Raw genomic sequence first — 17,633 nt, 5'->3', positions numbered from 1 at the left:
TGAATATAAACTAGACTGTATTTCTTAATCCATGATTTGAAACTAGAATATCTTTCTAATCCTTTTAAAATAGAATATGTTTTATAATCTTCGAATATAATAACCTTTTGCTTCATATGATAAATTTTCACTTTACATCACATTTGGAAAACTTCAAGCTATATCTACATCGATTGGACAAATAGCCGATTGAACATTCCACAGCCCGGTTTTTAGTCCACTTACACTAAAATATATTAACTAAATAAAAATAATTATTTCCAAATGAATCAATTTAAATTAAAAATTAATATATACATTTTAACGCACGGGCATCGTCATTGTAGAAAACTATGGCCACAGAAATTGTCGTAGCCTAACCCAACCCTTAAATCTTAAGATTACCATAACTTTTTTTGAAAACCTTTAGAAAAATTAGATCAATTAAAAAAAATTTTGTTTAAAAAGACTACTCCTAATGAACATTAGTCCAAATGATGTGAGACCGAAGTAAGACTCAGTATTTGTGTAAATGCTTGTATTGAAGTATTCAGAACGTAGGTTTAACTAAACTTTCAATATCTATGTCAATTTGGAACACTAGCAGCCCAAATTCGGGGTTCATTATCTCTCAAGTTAACATTTCAATATATTTCTTTAAATTTATTATGCGAACTTTTGGTTTAAATAAAATGCGAGATTCTTCATTACATAGTTGGAACAATACATTCATTGGGAAATGGCACAAAATGTAAATTTTTAGCAAGCTTTACGACAAGAAAACTAAACGGCAGCAGATGTGGATAAAAGACAAATTAGACATTTTCTATCAACAGTACAGAATACAGGATTGGTTACTGAGTACATTGACTGTAGTATGCAAAGTTGTGATGTACAATAACGGGTAAATGTCTGAGATGCAAACTGGGATGAACCCTCTTCTCTTGGTCCTCTCTTCAGCTGATATCTTCTCACAACTCCTCCTTAAATCTATCCAGGTTGTGCAGATGATCTCCGTAGTCGGTTGCCTGAATATAAAAAAGATCTCATTTTATAAACATGATTTTTGAGAAATAATTGGTTTTGAAACAGTGAAAGGAACTGGAGTCGTAGTTAAAAGTGACTTTTAAGTGACATGTATGATTTACAACAATACCCCTTATACCTCTACAGTGAAACCCTTAATAACGAATACATCGAAAGAATTCATCAAATGTCGTATTCTTCACTTTCTGATAATGGAATGTTGCAGATATTTAGTTTTTTAATTAAATGATTATATGGAACTCTTTAAAACTGTTCCCGCACATTCATGGCTACTTATTTATTTTCGCAAATAATGAAATTTACGTAATATAGTATAAAACTCATTGAAAAATTGGCAAGACGACATTTGATAAATTCTTCCGATGTATTCGTTATTAAGGGTTTCACTGTATCTGATTAATTAAACATGTTTATTTTTTAGCCGAAAATTGCATATTTATGCTTAAGAGGACCTTAACAGAATTGAACAATTTTTAGACAGAAAAATGATAAAATCTTAAAAACAACTATTTGTTCTCAGATGCCGCCTTCCTTTAAAATTATCATATAATGAAAGTTGTATTGAATATTCATTTGCAACATTTATACTTTTTAATATGTTTTTCCAATCAAATACATTGGTAAACAATGCCTTTATTGTTGTGTTCAAATCAGGAGTGTATATTTTCTTGAAAATCAATCCCCGTCTTCTCCCCCTATCATATTTTTTTTTACCAGGCGTTAGGTATTTTTGAGCGAATTAAATTTTATGTTATATTCGCTGAATTTTGGGAAATAAATGGTTTGATGGGGAAAAAATGATTTTTTTGATAAAACGTATCAAAAACATAGATAAAGATAGATTGCGCATAAGACGACATTTTTCATCTTGAAAGATATAAATGTACAGAGATGTTTAAAGATATTCCTATTAATATAGATTAACTAGGTCGGTTGTGAACATTGGCTGTTCTTATGTCGTTAAGTACTTGTGGTGTACATGAGTTCTTTAAAAAGAAATTTAAGTTTGTTTAGTCCTTCTCATGTCCTTCTTCAGTTCTCGTCAATATGATATATTGCTCAGTGATATAATTTTATATTCTCAAAATAAAATTAACTCCTGAGTGGTTTAATAATTATGTACTTATCATTGAAGTACACTTTGACCCCTAGAAGTATGAGTTCGCGGACTGTACAATTCTTGGTGATTTTGCGTACATAAGTTATCTATGTTTATTTATTTATCTATGATCAAAAAGAATGAAAAACTTGATGTCCAATATTTCATTTTTCCCCGATCATTTAAAATTATAATTCTAGAGAATTTACAACCCTTAATTAAAAATGTAAAAACTGTATGGGGGATGAACTACCGCAGTACAGGGTGGTATGAACTGAAGGACTAAAACAGATCTCCTACCTCTGACCCGACAAATAGTTCATGATTATTAAGAATCTCCTGGAAGGATAGAACCCCGTCCACATCAGTGTCTGCTCCAGCAAACAGATGATTCACCTGGATACAACAAAATTATATTATTATTATTAGCATCATTCAATTAAATAGGGGGTCCAGATTTTCATGGACAAAACGGACTGATATGCCCTAGGAAAGAGACTTAACCAAGGCGTAGGCCCAAAACAGATTAATTTCTTAACATTTTATATTTCTTTACATATTTATTTATTTCCCAAGCAATAACTTCTTGGTTGAATAGCGTCTAACGCTGAGTATCATCGATTAAACTAAATATCCATAGCGTAGGCTTTTAGATTGAATGATATAACTTATATTCCGGAAAGAGACGAACCGACTAAGTGTGTCGAACAATATTTGATTATTAGATTATTAGCCTTTTTTTATACAATAGTTTCGCTCTCCGGTGATTTGAATATTACCTCTTCTGAAGCAATATCCTCGTTGCTGGGAATAATCCAGGCTAGAATTTCCTCTTTAGACAGGAGATTATCCTGGTTTTTATCCAACTCTGTGTCAAACCTGAGAATTCAATATTTAAATACTAGTTCAAACATTTCTTACGAAATTTGAGAAGGAACCGAGTTTTTGCCACAAACTCTGATTTTGTACCCACCCAATCATCCAATGTCGTATAACTTAGCTATTTCAAACTATGAATTCTGTTAGATCAAATAATCTAAGTTTTAAATATCATAGGTTTACACCATTATGTTGAAAAGCTATAGGGATTAGAAATTTGAGTTTGTTGCAAGAACTCAATTCCTTTCATAAAGTTTCTTTGCTTGTCATTCTTGGAGAATCCCTTAATAAGATTTATAACAAGGAGGTAAAAATGTTTGAGTACTAAAGGGGCCCGAGGGTGGGGGGCTGACGACACCCGTCCGTAATTAAAGAACCTGCATAAAATTGTGTATTTCACTTAAGGAATAATTTTTCTCACAACAGCCTCCTAAGCATGTGTAATAATAAGTTTCTTCTCTAATATTTTCTTAAAGCGATTTCTTCCATTTTAGAGATTTTTAGTTAATAAAATACCTGTCCTTCTCTGAGAGTAACCACTCCTTATCCTTCCCTTCCCCCCTGGAGCCCAGATACTCCTGGAAATCTATACTTCCATCTCCGTTTATATCCTTCGCCTTTAACACCTGAATAGAAAATGGTTATACAACTTACAATATGAACTTCTCGTATATAAAAGTGTTGAAAATATGACCAAAAACATGAAATTTTGACTTCTTGATTTACTCTCACACATCTTTATAAAATCTAAAATTACAAATCTGGCTCTACTTCGATCGGGATGAAGACAGATACAAGAGTTATCTTAGTTTAAAATAAAAAAACGTGCAGTAGTTTTTGGATTGATGAAAATACATTTTTTTGTAAATAAGATACTGGTTAACACTAACAGGTCCCTGGTATCAAATTTATTTGAATTGAATTTTCTCCCCCTACATCTATCTATCTATCCATCTATCTATCTATCTATCATAATTCTTGCCCCCATGAATGAAAACAGGTACCATCCCACCGACCCTTAGTACCCCTTATTGTGAATATTTGGACCAGTGAATTAACAAGACCCGTACAATAATACTGTTATGCAAGAGTGTAGGATAGCGGGTGTCGTAGCCCCCTCTAACCCAGGCTTGTATCTGCGGCCCACATATGTAGTTGAACAAAACTTTGTAGTATGAAGTAATAATAATTTTGGGTGTTATAACTTCTCAGTTCTCACTTTAACTGCAATCTTTAGGATAGCCCATAAAATATACTTTCTCTGACAAAACCTTTAATCAGTAAGTTAAACCGAACCTGTTCCACTACGACAGGTTTCATCTTATCCTCTTCCTCCGGATGAGCAAAGGCAAGGAATTCCACCTTGTCCAGGAAGCCGTCCTGGTCGAAGTCTGCTGCAAGGAATAGAAATCTGAATAGATTTAGGTTTAGGTTTAACTCTGTTTCCTAGGGTTAGGTTTAAGTATGAATTTTTTCTTGAGTTTGGATTCATTAAAAACTATATTTTCTATGCTAGGATTAAACCCGATTTTTTATCTATACTTATTCTAGGGTTATCCGGTAGGTTTAAACCAAGGTTTGCTAGTTAGATTTAAACTTACAGAGTATAGTTAAACCTAGATGTTATCTTTGAGTCCGGTTTAACCCTGTAATGTGTTAAACTAGTATTATTTCATAAGGTTCGACTTCATTCTGTATTAGAATCAGAAAAAGATGCATTTAAAGCTGTAATATTTTAGAATAAGGTTTAGATAAGGTTTTAGTTAATCTGACGGTGTTTTTTTGAACATCGGTAGGTACAAGGAGATATTGAATAGAAGGAGGGGGCGATAGGGTTTCTGTACACTTTGCTGTGACGTTATAGGACTAGTTTTTGCGTAACAACAATAACATAGGCAGCCGATCTAATGTAAACAAACATGAGTTAGTAAACTGTAAAAGTAGTTTTATCTTGTTAAAAAAGATTGAAAAAGTTAAGGATTTTAGTTTTATACGAAAAGGATCTTACTACTGCGACATTTTCAATCAAATTCAAGGTTATCCGCCCCCCCCCCTTTATAAATACGCCAGAGATGCCAGATGTCAGTTTATCATTTGTGTTATTGTTTACAATCTTTATTATTGTTGTTACGCAAAAACTAGTTCTTCAGCAGTCCAAAAACGTCACAGCAAAGTGTACGGAAACCCTATCGCCCCCTTCTTCTATTCAATATCTTTTTGGGTAGGTAAACTAACGTTAACCAGTTTCAGGGGTAGCTTAGAATAATATTTAATGTTAATACAAGCTTCTGATCAGACACAAAGTAGAACAGATTCAATTATATAATTGACTAAATACCCGGTTGAAGGAGGAGGGGGGGGGGAATGTTTTATCTTTTGTTTCTTGAATATAAGTTTCTAGTTACCTGTCTTCTTCCATAAGTTTCCATTCCTCTGCAATATCCGGATCACTGAACCCAACACACAAAATATGAATATTAAATTATTTATATAACAACATTGTGCCAAAATATTAATATTACACATCACTAATAATTATATGAAACACTAGCTTGGGAACCAAGCATTGCCTGGAAACTAAGTTTATCCTATAAATGTTAAAGGAAGCTAAGAACATTTTCCTAGTTTTAACGAGTTCCTAAACCAAGATTTACGGCAAATTGTTCCAAGGGTTCATGAGTTATGATCGGGACATACATAAAACCAACATAGGTTACTACAGATATATTTGGATTAACAAATACGTCAGATCTGAATAGAAAGTGTTAAGTCTTTTTTTTTAAATCTTTATTTTCATATTTTTGTTTCCTGAGATTTATTTCTCCTTCTCCGAAATCATATTCCTCCGTCTTGTACTCCTCCCAGGAAACCTTCCCGTCCTCGTTCTCGTCACAGTCCTCGAACCTGTCGTCGGAATCCTCCTTCGACAAGGATTTAAAGGACCGGAGGATCCACGCATACAATTCTTTCCTAAAAATTCAAATAGAATATTATTTCGTTTTTTCATTTCCCATTTTTCTTGCAAAAAGAACTTAAAAAAGTATTTTGGATTTTTAATTTCTACGACCTGTCAACGCTCTGATCAAGGTTTCTGTCCATCTTCTCCAGCAGAACCTTCAACCTCTTCTTAGCCTCCTCCGGAGACAGGTCATCGAACTCCTCAGCCTCCTTCCTGGAGCCGAGGATAGCCTCGTGATCGAATCCAACATCATGCTGATCTCCGGCTCCGTGACGATGATCTCTAGGACTGTAGGCTCCGTCAGAGACTCTCTCTGAACTCTGCAGAATAATTATAAGGATTAAAACAAAAAAGACCTATAAATCTGAATTTTAAAATTTAAAATATCTTAAAACAACATAGTACTTATTAAACATATTTTTATCTGACTCAGGTTTCTTGAGGACTGAACTCAGTTTTAGAAAAATGTGAATTGTTTTAAAAAGATTTTTATAAAAATTTCATTATTGATTTTTTTTGTTAAACTAAAGAAAAATGGAATCGAAAAGAAGAACATATAATATGAGCGTTAGGAATAATACAGAATAGGAACGGAGAAGTAAAACAATAGATTATTGGAGGAAATTAAAGAAAGGACAGTTAAAACAAAGAAAAGAAGAAGTGTAAAAAAAGAATAAGTTTAGAAAAAGATATCCGAGAGGAAACAAAAGAGAAGAAAATTGAAACTATTGAGAAAATAGTTTAGGCCTATGAGAGAAAATAAAGTAAAAAGTAAAGAAAAACATAATCAAGGAAAGTATAGTTAAGAAAGAAGGATAAAAAGGAATAAAACGAAAAGATGAGATAAGAAAAGAAGAATCCAGGGGAAGCAGATCTAAGAAAATAAGAATTGAGGAAAGGAAAGAAATCCAAGTTTGAGGAAATGGGGAGGGGGGGGGGAGATAATTGTAAAAACAGAAGTAGGGATGGTAGAAAATAGGAGTTTAAGGAAAGTAGAGGTAAAAATTAACAGAGAGAAGCAGAGAGAGATGGTATGAATGATGACTCACCCCCTGTCCATGAGTATGTGAGTGAGCAGCCTGGTTAGAGAGCTGGACGGAGCAGAGTATTCCTACTCCAACAATCCACACATTCATCTTCTGAAATAATTTTTTACTTCATTAAACTTAAACATTAAACATGGCGAATAATTTGCATAATCAATATAACAATGTGTATATATAAAATATTGATGGCATTACATCTACAAAATAATCGTTTAGTATAACTTTAACTAGACACATATTAACTAAAGCAATTTAACAAAATAAATTCAAGAAAGGAGAAGATTGACAGTGGATCAAATTTCATCTTAAGGACAGTTACAACTTAGCAAACTGTAAAAAAGTTATCAAAATTTTAATGAAAAAAAATTATAATTAATACAAATAAAATAATAAAATAAACTTTTTAAATTAAAATTTTATTCTTAAAATGCATTTTTTTAATAATTATTAACGTAGCAGTAGCTGAGACAAGTTTCATATTACAAAAGCTGCAACTGAGAAGAAAGTTTACGTAGAATGCCACATGCAACGTATTATAAGGGGAAGCACTTATTAAATATTCAGACTTGCTCTTTATACAAATTCTAAAGGAAGAGGGAAATAAACACAAACTAATCTTTATGAATACAATTTTCAATTTAAGATTATGATTCATGTATTTTCCGGAATATTCTTTGCATTTTAAAGTTCTTTATTTAATATTAATATTTTTCGCAAAACTTTACTTTTGGCAAAAAAGGTAGAGAAACTTTTTTTAATTTACAAGACTAAATGATATCTTAGTTTAATTTACGATAGTTACGCGATTATATAAAATATATTTACATTTTTTCAGGATTTCAAAATCATTTCTAAAATAAATTTCCCTTGATACAAAAGGTATTCGACTACAATGTGCACCATGATATAGCAACCTCAGGTTCATCCTGTAACATAAGGCAACAAAGGAAGCAGGAATGATCAATAAAGGCAGCGTGGACGTTAAATGCTCAAAAATAATGCGTTAAATAAACAGAATTAAACATTTTTAATGATATTAATAATATTGTATATGTATGTCTTAAGAAAATTTGCGCGTTTTTTTAAAATATGACCCAGGCTGTCCTAGATGGTTTCGTCAGGACCTTGGAACTCACTGAGAGCCTTCATTGGATTGGTGTGCTTCTTCTGGGATCCTCGCCGAACCTTAGCTTTGGCATCATCCGGAGCCTCTCTTCGAACCAGAGGTTTCTTGTCCGGAGCCTTCATCTTCCAGACTACTAGTGGAGCTTTCTCCTTTCCAACCTGCTTACTCTTGTACTTGGTGCTCGCCACGTAGCTTGCCTTCACTGTCAGCACGACGGCGTTCATCAGGTTCTTCGCCGCCTGAATCAGAGACGTGGCAGAGTCTAGTCCGGAGACGATCAATTCTCCGGAGACGTTCTGAACATCAGCTTTAACCTTACTAGTGATATTAAGCTGATGGCAGTACAGAGCTATTCTCTGGAGGTAAGCCAGTAAATCTTTCTTAGTTGTAGACTCAGGACATTCTTCAGCTATCTGCCGAGCTAGTTTATCCAACTTGGTGCCAGCCTCAGAGATTTTCTGAGCAGCGGTTATAACATCTAAGGTCGTCTTTAAATGACCTTTACCTCGGGTGAAATCAGTCATCTCCATCATGATCATGCACATGTGTTTAGCAAGGACGATGACGTCATTACCGTTGTCGTCCCACTTGGAAACTTCGTTGTCAAACTTATGTCGTTCTATTTTGAACTCTGCAACCTGCTCAGCAATCTTTATTTTCTCCTCCTCGGGAAGAATTTTCATGGCTTCCCTGGCGTTGGTGATACCGTAGATATCCGGGTACTCATCTACATTAGGCTCACTCTTTGTCACTCCACCGTACTCACTTCCTTCATCGTAATCGGTATCACTCTCCATATCTCCGTCTTCACGGTTCAGTAGAACAGCTCGTCTTACTTCTCTGACTCCATCATAAACAAGCCTGCTTGCGTCTATAAACTCGGTTTCGTCTACCCCACCAGGAGAGGAGGAATCAATAGCTCTAATAGCTTCCTTAACCTTAGTCGCAAAGTTGGGAACGGTTTCAGATTTAAGAAGTCGGATGGCCTCAAGAACTCTCTCTGTATAAAGGCCAGGTTCGTAGTTATCCATCTCTGCTCCAACTACATCTCCAATACGGTTTGATCTCCCCTGGATTGCTCCGGCAACCCTGTCCAAGGTTTCAGAGTCTCTCTCCTGTAATGCAAGACAGCAGCGATTAACATCTTCCAGGATATGATTCTCACTCACGGAGAGAAAATCGTCGACAGTGACAATATCGTCGACTGCATCGGTTAGCAACCTGACCTGGTTCTCCCATGCCTCTTTGAACACGGCCATGTTCTCTTGTGCAACCTTGCTCTTGGGTCGACTAGCCAATACGCGGGCAGCATTGATAACCTGGGGACATAGGTTCTGTATCTGCTGAGCAGCGTAGCGAACCATCTTTACTCCGTCCTCATTAGTCGACATACTACAGGCTAGGTTGGCAACCTCAACTAGTTTATTGGTGTGATCAGTAAATACCTCAGCATATTCTTCTACCTTCCTTTCGTCACCTGTCATAGCTGCAGCAATCAGCATATTCAATGGAACTCCGCTGTCAATAAAGCTGTCAGCAACATGATCAACGACAGCTTTTCTTAGCTGTCGTCTTAAATCGTTGGTTTTCATACCTAGAGTCTCAATTGCACCATTAAGTCGGTCAGTTGGAGAATTTCCGGCATTTCTAGAATATTCATTGAGAAGTTCCTGCAGGGCCTGACGAACAGCATTGCACTCAGCTACTATCTTCTCCTTCCTCTCATCCCTAGTACAGCTGCTGTCCGCTATCAGAGCTGCTCCGCTAATTATAGACTCCAGACTCTCTTCCAGACTTGGTCTCATCTTCTTATCATCATACGTGAGAGAGTTCATGATAACCCTGTCATCAAAATCATCCAGAGCAGCTGCAAGCTCACCCTGACCCTCGAAAGTATTTACTCCAGGTCTGAATTTGCCCTGAGCAACATCACTAATAGTATGAACCGCCTCACAAACCTGTCTCAGGACATAATCACGGTTCTCTTTGGCAGCAGCTAGTTCTGGATGTCTTACATAAGCTTTACTAGCCGTCAGGAGCATCATAGAATGCTTCTTTAAAACTGCTCTAGCAGCTGCTAGTTCATCTCGTAGCAGAGGATCCATCAGCTCCTGTTGCCTTTTACCAGACTGCTCCAGGACGTCCTTAGCAGATGCTCCGAACCTCTTCATAGATTCCAGTAGATCCACTTGAGTGGATACATTCTTCAAATATTCAAGATCATCTTCAACTGTTCTTATTTTCCTCATCAGAAGATGTACATCGATCATATCTGCAAGTATGAGAAGTCTGGTTACTGCAGAGAGCAGAGCTCTGCTGGCACGAACCATGTTACCTCTCTTAACGCTTCCACAAGGATCATTAGCAAACTCTCTAGCAGCTGTTGACATAGCATCTCCGGTACTCTTTACCTCATCAACAGCCTGGAGCATCTCTTCGCTGATAGCAGGGTTCTCAGCAGCAATTAGTTCTCCTTTCTCAACAAAGTTCTCGGTAGCCTTCTCTACAGCGGCAACTAGGACATGAGCTCGCTTAGATCTTCCCTTCTTCTTTTGCGGAGATTTGGAGGAGACAAGAGTTGTAACCTGGAGAACCAGGGGCTCCAAGGTTTTCTCCACTGATCTGGTTTTTATCTCCAGGTTTTTGGGATTCCATTTTAGGGATAAGTCCCCTCCAGACATTCTTGGGACGGCTTGTAATCTGAAAACAAAATAACGGTTGATTTAGAAATCAAACACTATAAACCCTCATCAAGGTTTTGATAACTATTAAATCACAAAAAAAAATATTTCACAATCCTCTTAAACTGTATGTACGCTCTGTACGCCTTGGATAAAGAACTGAGGGCGGGGTTTAAGTTTAGGTTAAGTAGGATATAGTGAGTCAGGTTTCCGTTGTAAGAACTGATAACACAATTGTTTGTTCCACAGTGCAGTGCCGCGCTCCACTGCAGATCCCTCAATACACAGGGGCGATAATTTTTAGGATTAAGGAAGAGGGGGGGGGGTCAGGGGCTAGAATATATTCATTTTTATTATTCATAATTGAATAGCATATCTCTCACTCTCATTTTTTTCTCATTTTATATTTACATACAATATCTATCTTTAAAATTAATCAAACTTTATATATATTTATATATTTATATATATATATATATTTATATATAATACATTTATAAATATGAGTATGCACTTCCTGTGCAATTATAGAAAAATACGTATTTAATATAATTGAGTTCTGCAATGAATGATAATTTTGATTAGTATATATTATGTATATTGAAAGTATTGGAACCCTTATTTGTATGTATTATGTGTTTTATTGCTTGTATTTCAGCTTCAAATATCTAATTTCAGTTTCTTTCAAAGTTAGCTGGAATTTAAGCTTTTTTATTAATATAGTAGTTCTGTTTGTGTATTTATATTAATTTTAAAGGTAAACACGATTTTTGCCAAAAAAAATTTGACAGCTAAGAATTTATTTTTTTAAAATATAAATTATATGCGAATTATACACATACAAAGCTCCTAATTTAAACACACTTAATTCATACATTCTACGCATGACCTCATTTTGATGTATATACAATTACTTTCTCCTTTATTTTATTCATAAAGAAAAATGAAGATTGCAGAAATTTGCGCAAAAATAGAAATAATGTGTATTATACTTTATTAGATTGCTAAATAAGCAAATATATCTAAAAGTGGTAGAATTGTATTCATTAATAATTTATTCCTTATCACGAGCATACCGAGTAAACCTGCAACATATAATATTTTTATGTATCTATCTATCTTTATACATGTATTTTATGTATCTAATATATACACGTTTTTCATATACACATATTTTATGTATCCGGATATGTATCTTCTATATAAATTTATTTTATGTATCTATGTAAATATTTTCATAATGGATCATATATGTAATTGTAGAATATCTCTGTAATTGTTTGTATATTCGATCAAAAATCAGAAATCTCTTTTGGCCGATTTTCCTCAAATTTATGTTTGGGAATTTGGAATAGAACCATGAGGTATATTCTTAGTTTGGTTTTAACAATTTAAGTTGAGTCATGGTTGACTTTTATTGGTTTTCATGCAAATTGCTGGGTTACAAATCTAGTAGAATATAGTAAAACTTGAGTTATTAAAAAGATTATTCGCAATTAATTTATAGGGATGGAGTAACTATAAATAATGAATGGTAGGTTTAGACTGATTTTACTTGTATCAGATGTTTCTGAAGAGATTTGAAATTATTATCTGCCCACTTAATTAAACTATCCTGCCATAGATGTTGAAAATTTTAAATTAAATTTTTTTATCAAAATTCTTTTTGTTTTCCAGAAACATCTGACAGAAATGAGAATAGTATCACTTCGCTCGTTAAAGATATTCTATATTTAAATCTCTTTATTTTTTTTGTTGACATTCCCTTTAAATAATTCCGATTTCCACGTTTATGAATGGGTTAACTGGATATTCAGGGTTACTCACACAGAATGAGACTGTAAAGACGACCGGAAATATGACGATTCTAAGACTTAATTTAGTTAAAATAGTATTTAAACGGCTTAATTAATGATTTGTCAAAAAAAAGAAACAGGTTTACATTTACAGAGATTTCTAAATTTCAAGGGAACAGACAGCGTACATTCCGTACAGTCGTCTCTGAAGTCTCATCTTTTGTGGGTAACCCTGTATAGTTCCAACCTCCCAATATTCCAACCAGATGTGATGTTTATTTTATGAAGTAAAACAGCTGAGTCAGGAGTCTACTATTCACTGCAGTCTAGGATACAGATACTAGACAGGGCATGTAGTTAGAATTCATATTCAGGGTTCACTCCGAGGAATGATATAAGCTGGGAGGATTGATAAGGTTCAGCTCCGGGTGTAAGATTCGACAGGATGGGTAGAAAGGGATCTCAAGGTGGGGGCGGAGGAGGTGGGAAGGATTCAGTTCAGGTAGTTTATACCTTACAAAAAAGTTTTGATTTGAAAAAATTCGAATTTATTATTTTTACAAATTTAGTTGCCCCCTGTGGATCTGTACAGGAAGAGAATTGGAAGACAGGATTCAAGGAAGGAGAAGGTTCACCTCAAGGAGGTTAAACAGCTCCAGGAGGCCAAGGAAGGACGAGGTTTAGCCTTGAAGGATTCGGTAATACTTAATATTTACAGATCTTTCAAACTACTGTTGCGAACTTTATCCGTTCTGTAAGTCCTTAAATCCTAATTAAGGTTACTTACACTGCTTGTCTCAAAAATTCTCTTTCTTTGTATGAAACTGTATGTATGTATTGTATACTATAACAGAACAAAAAATACCTAAAAATATAAAATTCTATTTTCAGTTTCTGATCCTTGTTGCAGTCGGAGCAGTGTTCTTGGCTGTATACGCAGTTCTTTTCTTCTCAATCAATTAATCCCTTAACAATCACGTGATCAATTAATGATCACACGATCATTTGGAGAGCTCGTGGTCAATTGTAGATCAATGGATATTAACGATAAAGTGGTCGATTATCGATCTCATGATCAATTAACGATTACATGATCAATTAACGATCACATGATCAATTAATGGTCACATGATCAATAAACGATCATTTGCTCAATTAAAGATCAAGAATGTATTAACGATCACGTGAATTGACTAACTGCAGCTTTATAAACAGAACTGTGATATTCGGCACATCTATTCTACACATTTATCTGTTAGGCTAACTTTTTCTGCTTTAAGATTAGTTTCTTTTTAATTATTTAGATCTTAGTTTTAATAATTTCATAATGTTACAATCAAAGATAACCATGAATAAAATCATATGCAAATTATATAGATTGCTTCAGGCCCCAATATTCAGATCTAAGTGTCAATTTTAATGTTTTTATAATGTGATAACTACAAATTACCATAAATTAACTCAAAATATAGTTTAGAAACTGTTTAAATGATTTTGAGCCCAACCGGACAATATAAGAATACAAAAAGTTTTTTACTTTTTAATTTACAGAACACAACTGCCTAGGGCAATAAACACGAAGCTAACTACTACACAAGGAAGCAATAATATGCCATGTATGAACTAATTGCTCATCTGAATAAATTTATATTAAATTTTGTTTGAATTTTTGTACATTTGTGCATTTTTCTGTCTTTCACTTGATAAATAAATATCTTTATTTACAAAAATTTTTATTGACAATATTTTGTTTGTTACAACATCTGACACAATAAATACGGTTCACAAAATATTTTTTTCAACTGTAAATTTATTAATTTTTGTTGGATTAATATTATTTGGAAAACATAGTTAACTATTATTATGCACTTGATAACTAGATTTTAATTACAATATATTAAAATTTACGGTCTAGGCTAGTGATTAAGATTTAATCCCAATGGATTTGAAATCCGCAATACATTCTATTATAAATTACGAAACCTTTAATTACGATGCTATCTAAAGCTATATTTTTTGACAAACACGTTATTTTTAATTATTAGAAAATCGATATGTGATCGGGACGACATTATTTCGTATTATTTACATTATATAAGGGTTTAATAGTCCTTTGAGCGAGCCTACATCATCCGAGTTTATCGATAATTACGGAGAAAATTTAAATTTATGGTTTTGACATATGGCAAATTTAATTAGGATAGATTCATATTGTGAACTAGCAGTTAGGTTTAAATGTTAAAAATGTTAAATATAATTTTTTTTGTAATAAACTCTTTACAACCGAAGAGTTTACCTATTATTTTAAAAACTATTTACTTGATTAATAATCGATACTATTGAACTATAGGAATAAAATTTTGAAAGACGGTTCCAGAAAAAAATTCATTTTTTTCTGTGTTTTTTTTCGAGGATTTATTAGAGTGATATTAAGAGGATTTCTGAGGATTTAGTATTTCAAGCACAAAATCTCCAACTTTTCGTTAAGAACTGTAGAAAATTTTGTTTCAGTGCTTAAAACTTTATTGCGTGGAGGGGGAGTAGAGTTTACTCCAGAATTATATATTAATGCTTCGGAGATCTAAACGAACTGATATCTTTGACAAGATTGGAGATCTTAGTTTTACTCCGGGTCCTTACTCCAGGACTAGTCCGGCATCTCCAGGGTTATAACAGGGGCTACGGTTTCATCCTTCTTACTCTTTTTCTTCTTCCCTGGTGTATATATTTATATTAGTTTCAAAACAACATGAAGAATACTTTACTTAAAATCAAAACTCCCGTGAAAACCAAACCCTCAAGTTATAAAAATACAAAAATAAACTTTTTGCTCTCAAAGCACACAGCTAAGTTTCTGCATAAAAAATAGCGGGTTCAATTGTTAAAGCATTATAGTTTTAGTTACGAATACCCCTCATCTACGAAATCACCAAATAGCCAAATCAAAAGAAGAAATTTTAGAAAATTTGTTTTTAGATAATGAAATCAGCAAATATTTATGAGCTGTATTCGCTCGATCCGGGACTGGAGCCATTATTTCACAGGGTGAATCCGGATATGCATCAAAATGAAATGGATTCTAAGCACCGATCTCCGCACATGTAACCATAAATTGATAATCAAAAATATTATATATATATGTATATTATATCATAAGAAAATCAAAAATAATATTGTTTGCCTACCTCCCCTGGTACCGAATGAGGTGATGATGAGGGTGAAGAAGGTGAGGAAGAGGGGGGAGGTGGCCGCGAAGTAAGAGATCTTCACTGTTTTGTCCAGTTTATTGGTCAACAGAACCAAGTAAACTAGTAAAGGCACGACTAAGAAACTGTAACCTAAACAAAACAAACATAATATAAAAAATTGTTAGAAGTTTGTCAGTTCCGAATCAGTTAACCAATCAAAACAACCAACTCTGGTTAGGCGGGTCAAAACTACATAGTAAATTGTGATTTTTTATTTGTATTATCTCGTGCTTTATAGTTGAATAAAAATATGAAATATGAAGTTATAACTAGAAATGAATTAAACAATTAAACTTGTTTAAAAGTTTTAAATCTCCCTAAAAAAATATTTTGATGGAGTTGATTATTTAAAATATACAAAGCAACAAGATAAATATGTACTGAGCGTCCAATACAATATTGGATTATCTCTAAGCTTTAACGTCAAAATATGTAATTAAAGAATCATTATCAAAGCCAATATTTTGTGCTTTCTGTTATGTCTAAATATCCCAATTTAAAGCTATGCAATATGCATGATCAAAAATGATGTGGGAATAAAAATAATAACCTAGAGCTGAGTTTGTTGATGATCTGCGCTGGTCAGCGTTCACCTCCGGCATCCTAAGGAGGATCCCGGCGAAGATGATGGTGTAGAGGACCCCCACCAGAGAGATGCACAGGACTATCCACAGGGGAATAAACGTCACCTCCCAGGACCATTTCAGTATACTAAATACTTGGTGTTAAGTATCTCAAATCCACAAAATGTATTTATACATATAGCATATTTTCCTGAGTGATTTAGTAAAAATGATTGCCCAAACATTAATTAAGACTGAAGATTTAAAAAGTTTATATAGTGGGGCTAGGTTTGGGACAACAATGGACATGTTATGGCCCTAAAACGCGGTTAGGATACGCAAGGGGCCCGATGTTTATTATGTCTCACTATATAAAATGAGGATTGAGTACATATACCCAGTAGTTCTCATTCATATTTATGTTACATTTTAAATTAGGCGTGTAATAATCCCAACTCTGTTTATAAATTTGGTTTGTCTGTTGAGTCTGTCTGCATCCAATAAACGTCAAATAACTAAACCGAACAGGTCCTTTCGGTGTTGATGGCCCTCAGGAAGGGTTATGGACGCTTAAAAGTGAAAAAAGCCTGGAAAAAAATGTTTTTTAAAATAATTTAGGAAATTTATCAATTTCAACAGAAAAATCCACAAAATTTTGAGATTTATAATTAGGAAGAAAAATGGCCGCATAAAAAGCAACATGTAAGCGCTGACATTGTCTTTTTCATCTTGTAAAAAATAAAATGCGTAGCCTATTCAAAATAAGTATAAGAAGAGGGAAATCTTATTTTGGATTCAACATAAGCATTTTATCTTTTACAAGATAAAAAAAGGCTGATTCGCATGTACATTGTACATCTTTAGTCGAATCACTTGGCCTTGACGTTAACATACCTGCAAATATTTCGATATCTGGCTCATTCCTGGCCTGCTCGTTGTTGTTATTGTTGTTGTAGAGGCTGTAGGAGACGTTACCGAAAAGCTGAAGACAAGGACATACTCCGAATAGGAACTGACACGGAGGTTTACGTAATCCAAACCAATACTGATTTCCTGCAATAGTTTTATGTAAAGCTGGAATTAAATTATATTATTTTTTTAAATTTTTTTTTTTATTTTTTTTCTGTGTACGAAGTAGCAATAATTCTAACCTTTTTAATGCAAATAATTAAGTAATGTAGGGAAAAAATGAAAAAAATAAATACTGAAA

At 33.9% G+C, this 17,633-nt stretch overlaps 4 protein-coding genes across 7 annotated transcripts in view; 1 reads left to right on the top strand and 3 right to left on the bottom strand.

Moving 5' to 3' along the window:
- Positions 1-627: 627 nt before the first annotated feature.
- Positions 628-7,123, bottom strand: LOC111698127 (reticulocalbin-2). Its single transcript, XM_023468377.1, has 9 exons — positions 7,013-7,123; positions 6,072-6,283; positions 5,813-5,974; positions 5,410-5,454; positions 4,301-4,415; positions 3,521-3,630; positions 2,905-3,004; positions 2,426-2,521; positions 628-1,007 (listed from the first exon to the last, which is right to left on the bottom strand). The coding sequence occupies exons 1-9, from the start codon at positions 7,097-7,099 to the stop codon at positions 951-953; spliced, it is 984 nt and encodes a 327-aa protein (XP_023324145.1). The 5' UTR covers positions 7,100-7,123; the 3' UTR covers positions 628-950.
- A 318-nt stretch (positions 7,124-7,441) lies between these two features.
- LOC111698125 (catenin alpha) lies at positions 7,442-11,008 on the bottom strand. The gene has a single exon (XM_023468375.1). It carries the CDS (start codon positions 10,814-10,816, stop codon positions 8,114-8,116), a length of 2,703 nt encoding a protein of 900 aa, XP_023324143.1. The 5' UTR covers positions 10,817-11,008; the 3' UTR covers positions 7,442-8,113.
- A 473-nt stretch (positions 11,009-11,481) lies between these two features.
- On the top strand, positions 11,482-14,278 carry LOC111698129 (triple QxxK/R motif-containing protein). Of its 4 annotated transcripts, none has more exons than XM_023468381.1 (4): positions 11,482-11,573; positions 12,987-13,114; positions 13,182-13,310; positions 13,504-14,278. In XM_023468381.1, exons 2-4 carry the CDS (start codon positions 13,058-13,060, stop codon positions 13,573-13,575), a joined length of 258 nt encoding a protein of 85 aa, XP_023324149.1. In that variant the 5' UTR covers positions 11,482-11,573; positions 12,987-13,057; the 3' UTR covers positions 13,576-14,278. The 4 variants fall into 4 exon arrangements, with proteins under 4 accessions (XP_023324149.1, XP_023324148.1, XP_023324150.1 ...); XM_023468380.1 differs by lacking the exon at positions 11,482-11,573 and adding an exon at positions 12,078-12,180; XM_023468382.1 differs by lacking the exon at positions 11,482-11,573 and adding an exon at positions 12,312-12,350.
- Positions 14,279-15,747: 1,469 nt separating this feature from the next.
- LOC111698128 (transmembrane protein 185A) overlaps positions 15,748-17,633 on the bottom strand; it is a 5,497-nt gene continuing 3,611 nt past the window's right edge. Inside the window, exons 4-5 of the mRNA XM_023468378.1 lie at positions 16,411-16,571; positions 15,748-15,950 (exon numbers count right to left, since the gene is read on the bottom strand). Coding sequence (XP_023324146.1) covers positions 15,763-15,950; positions 16,411-16,571 — 349 coding nt within the window. The 3' untranslated portion in view covers positions 15,748-15,762. The remainder of the gene's footprint in view (positions 15,951-16,410; positions 16,572-17,633) is intronic.

This window comes from Eurytemora carolleeae, unplaced genomic scaffold (genome assembly GCF_000591075.1).
Source record: "Eurytemora carolleeae unplaced genomic scaffold, Eaff_2.0 scaffold64, whole genome shotgun sequence".
Classification (NCBI taxonomy): Eukaryota; Metazoa; Arthropoda; class Copepoda; order Calanoida; family Temoridae; genus Eurytemora; species Eurytemora carolleeae.
Note: the sequence above shows the minus strand (reverse complement) of the source record. Positions and strands in the feature narration are given on the sequence as shown.

What these genes read in the sequence shown, in the direction of transcription:
- LOC111698129 (XM_023468381.1), top strand. Translation starts at nt 13,058, where the DNA reads ATGGGTAGAAAGGGATCTCAAGGTGGGGGCGGAGGAGGTGGGAAGGAT. An exon ending in GTGGGAAGGATTCAGTTCAG is followed by an intron (nt 13,115 to 13,181) that starts GTAGTTTATACC and finishes TTACAAATTTAG; the next exon opens with TTGCCCCCTGTGGATCTGTA. An exon ending in GTTTAGCCTTGAAGGATTCG is followed by an intron (nt 13,311 to 13,503) that starts GTAATACTTAAT and finishes TTCTATTTTCAG; the next exon opens with TTTCTGATCCTTGTTGCAGT.
- LOC111698127 (XM_023468377.1), bottom strand. Translation starts at nt 7,099, where the DNA reads ATGAATGTGTGGATTGTTGGAGTAGGAATACTCTGCTCCGTCCAGCTC. An exon ending in CTTGATCAGAGCGTTGACAG is followed by an intron (nt 5,975 to 6,071) that starts GTCGTAGAAATT and finishes TTGAATTTTTAG; the next exon opens with GAAAGAATTGTATGCGTGGA. An exon ending in GAAGGAGAAATAAATCTCAG is followed by an intron (nt 5,455 to 5,812) that starts GAAACAAAAATA and finishes TGTTGGGTTCAG; the next exon opens with TGATCCGGATATTGCAGAGG.
- LOC111698125 (XM_023468375.1), bottom strand. Translation starts at nt 10,816, where the DNA reads ATGTCTGGAGGGGACTTATCCCTAAAATGGAATCCCAAAAACCTGGAG.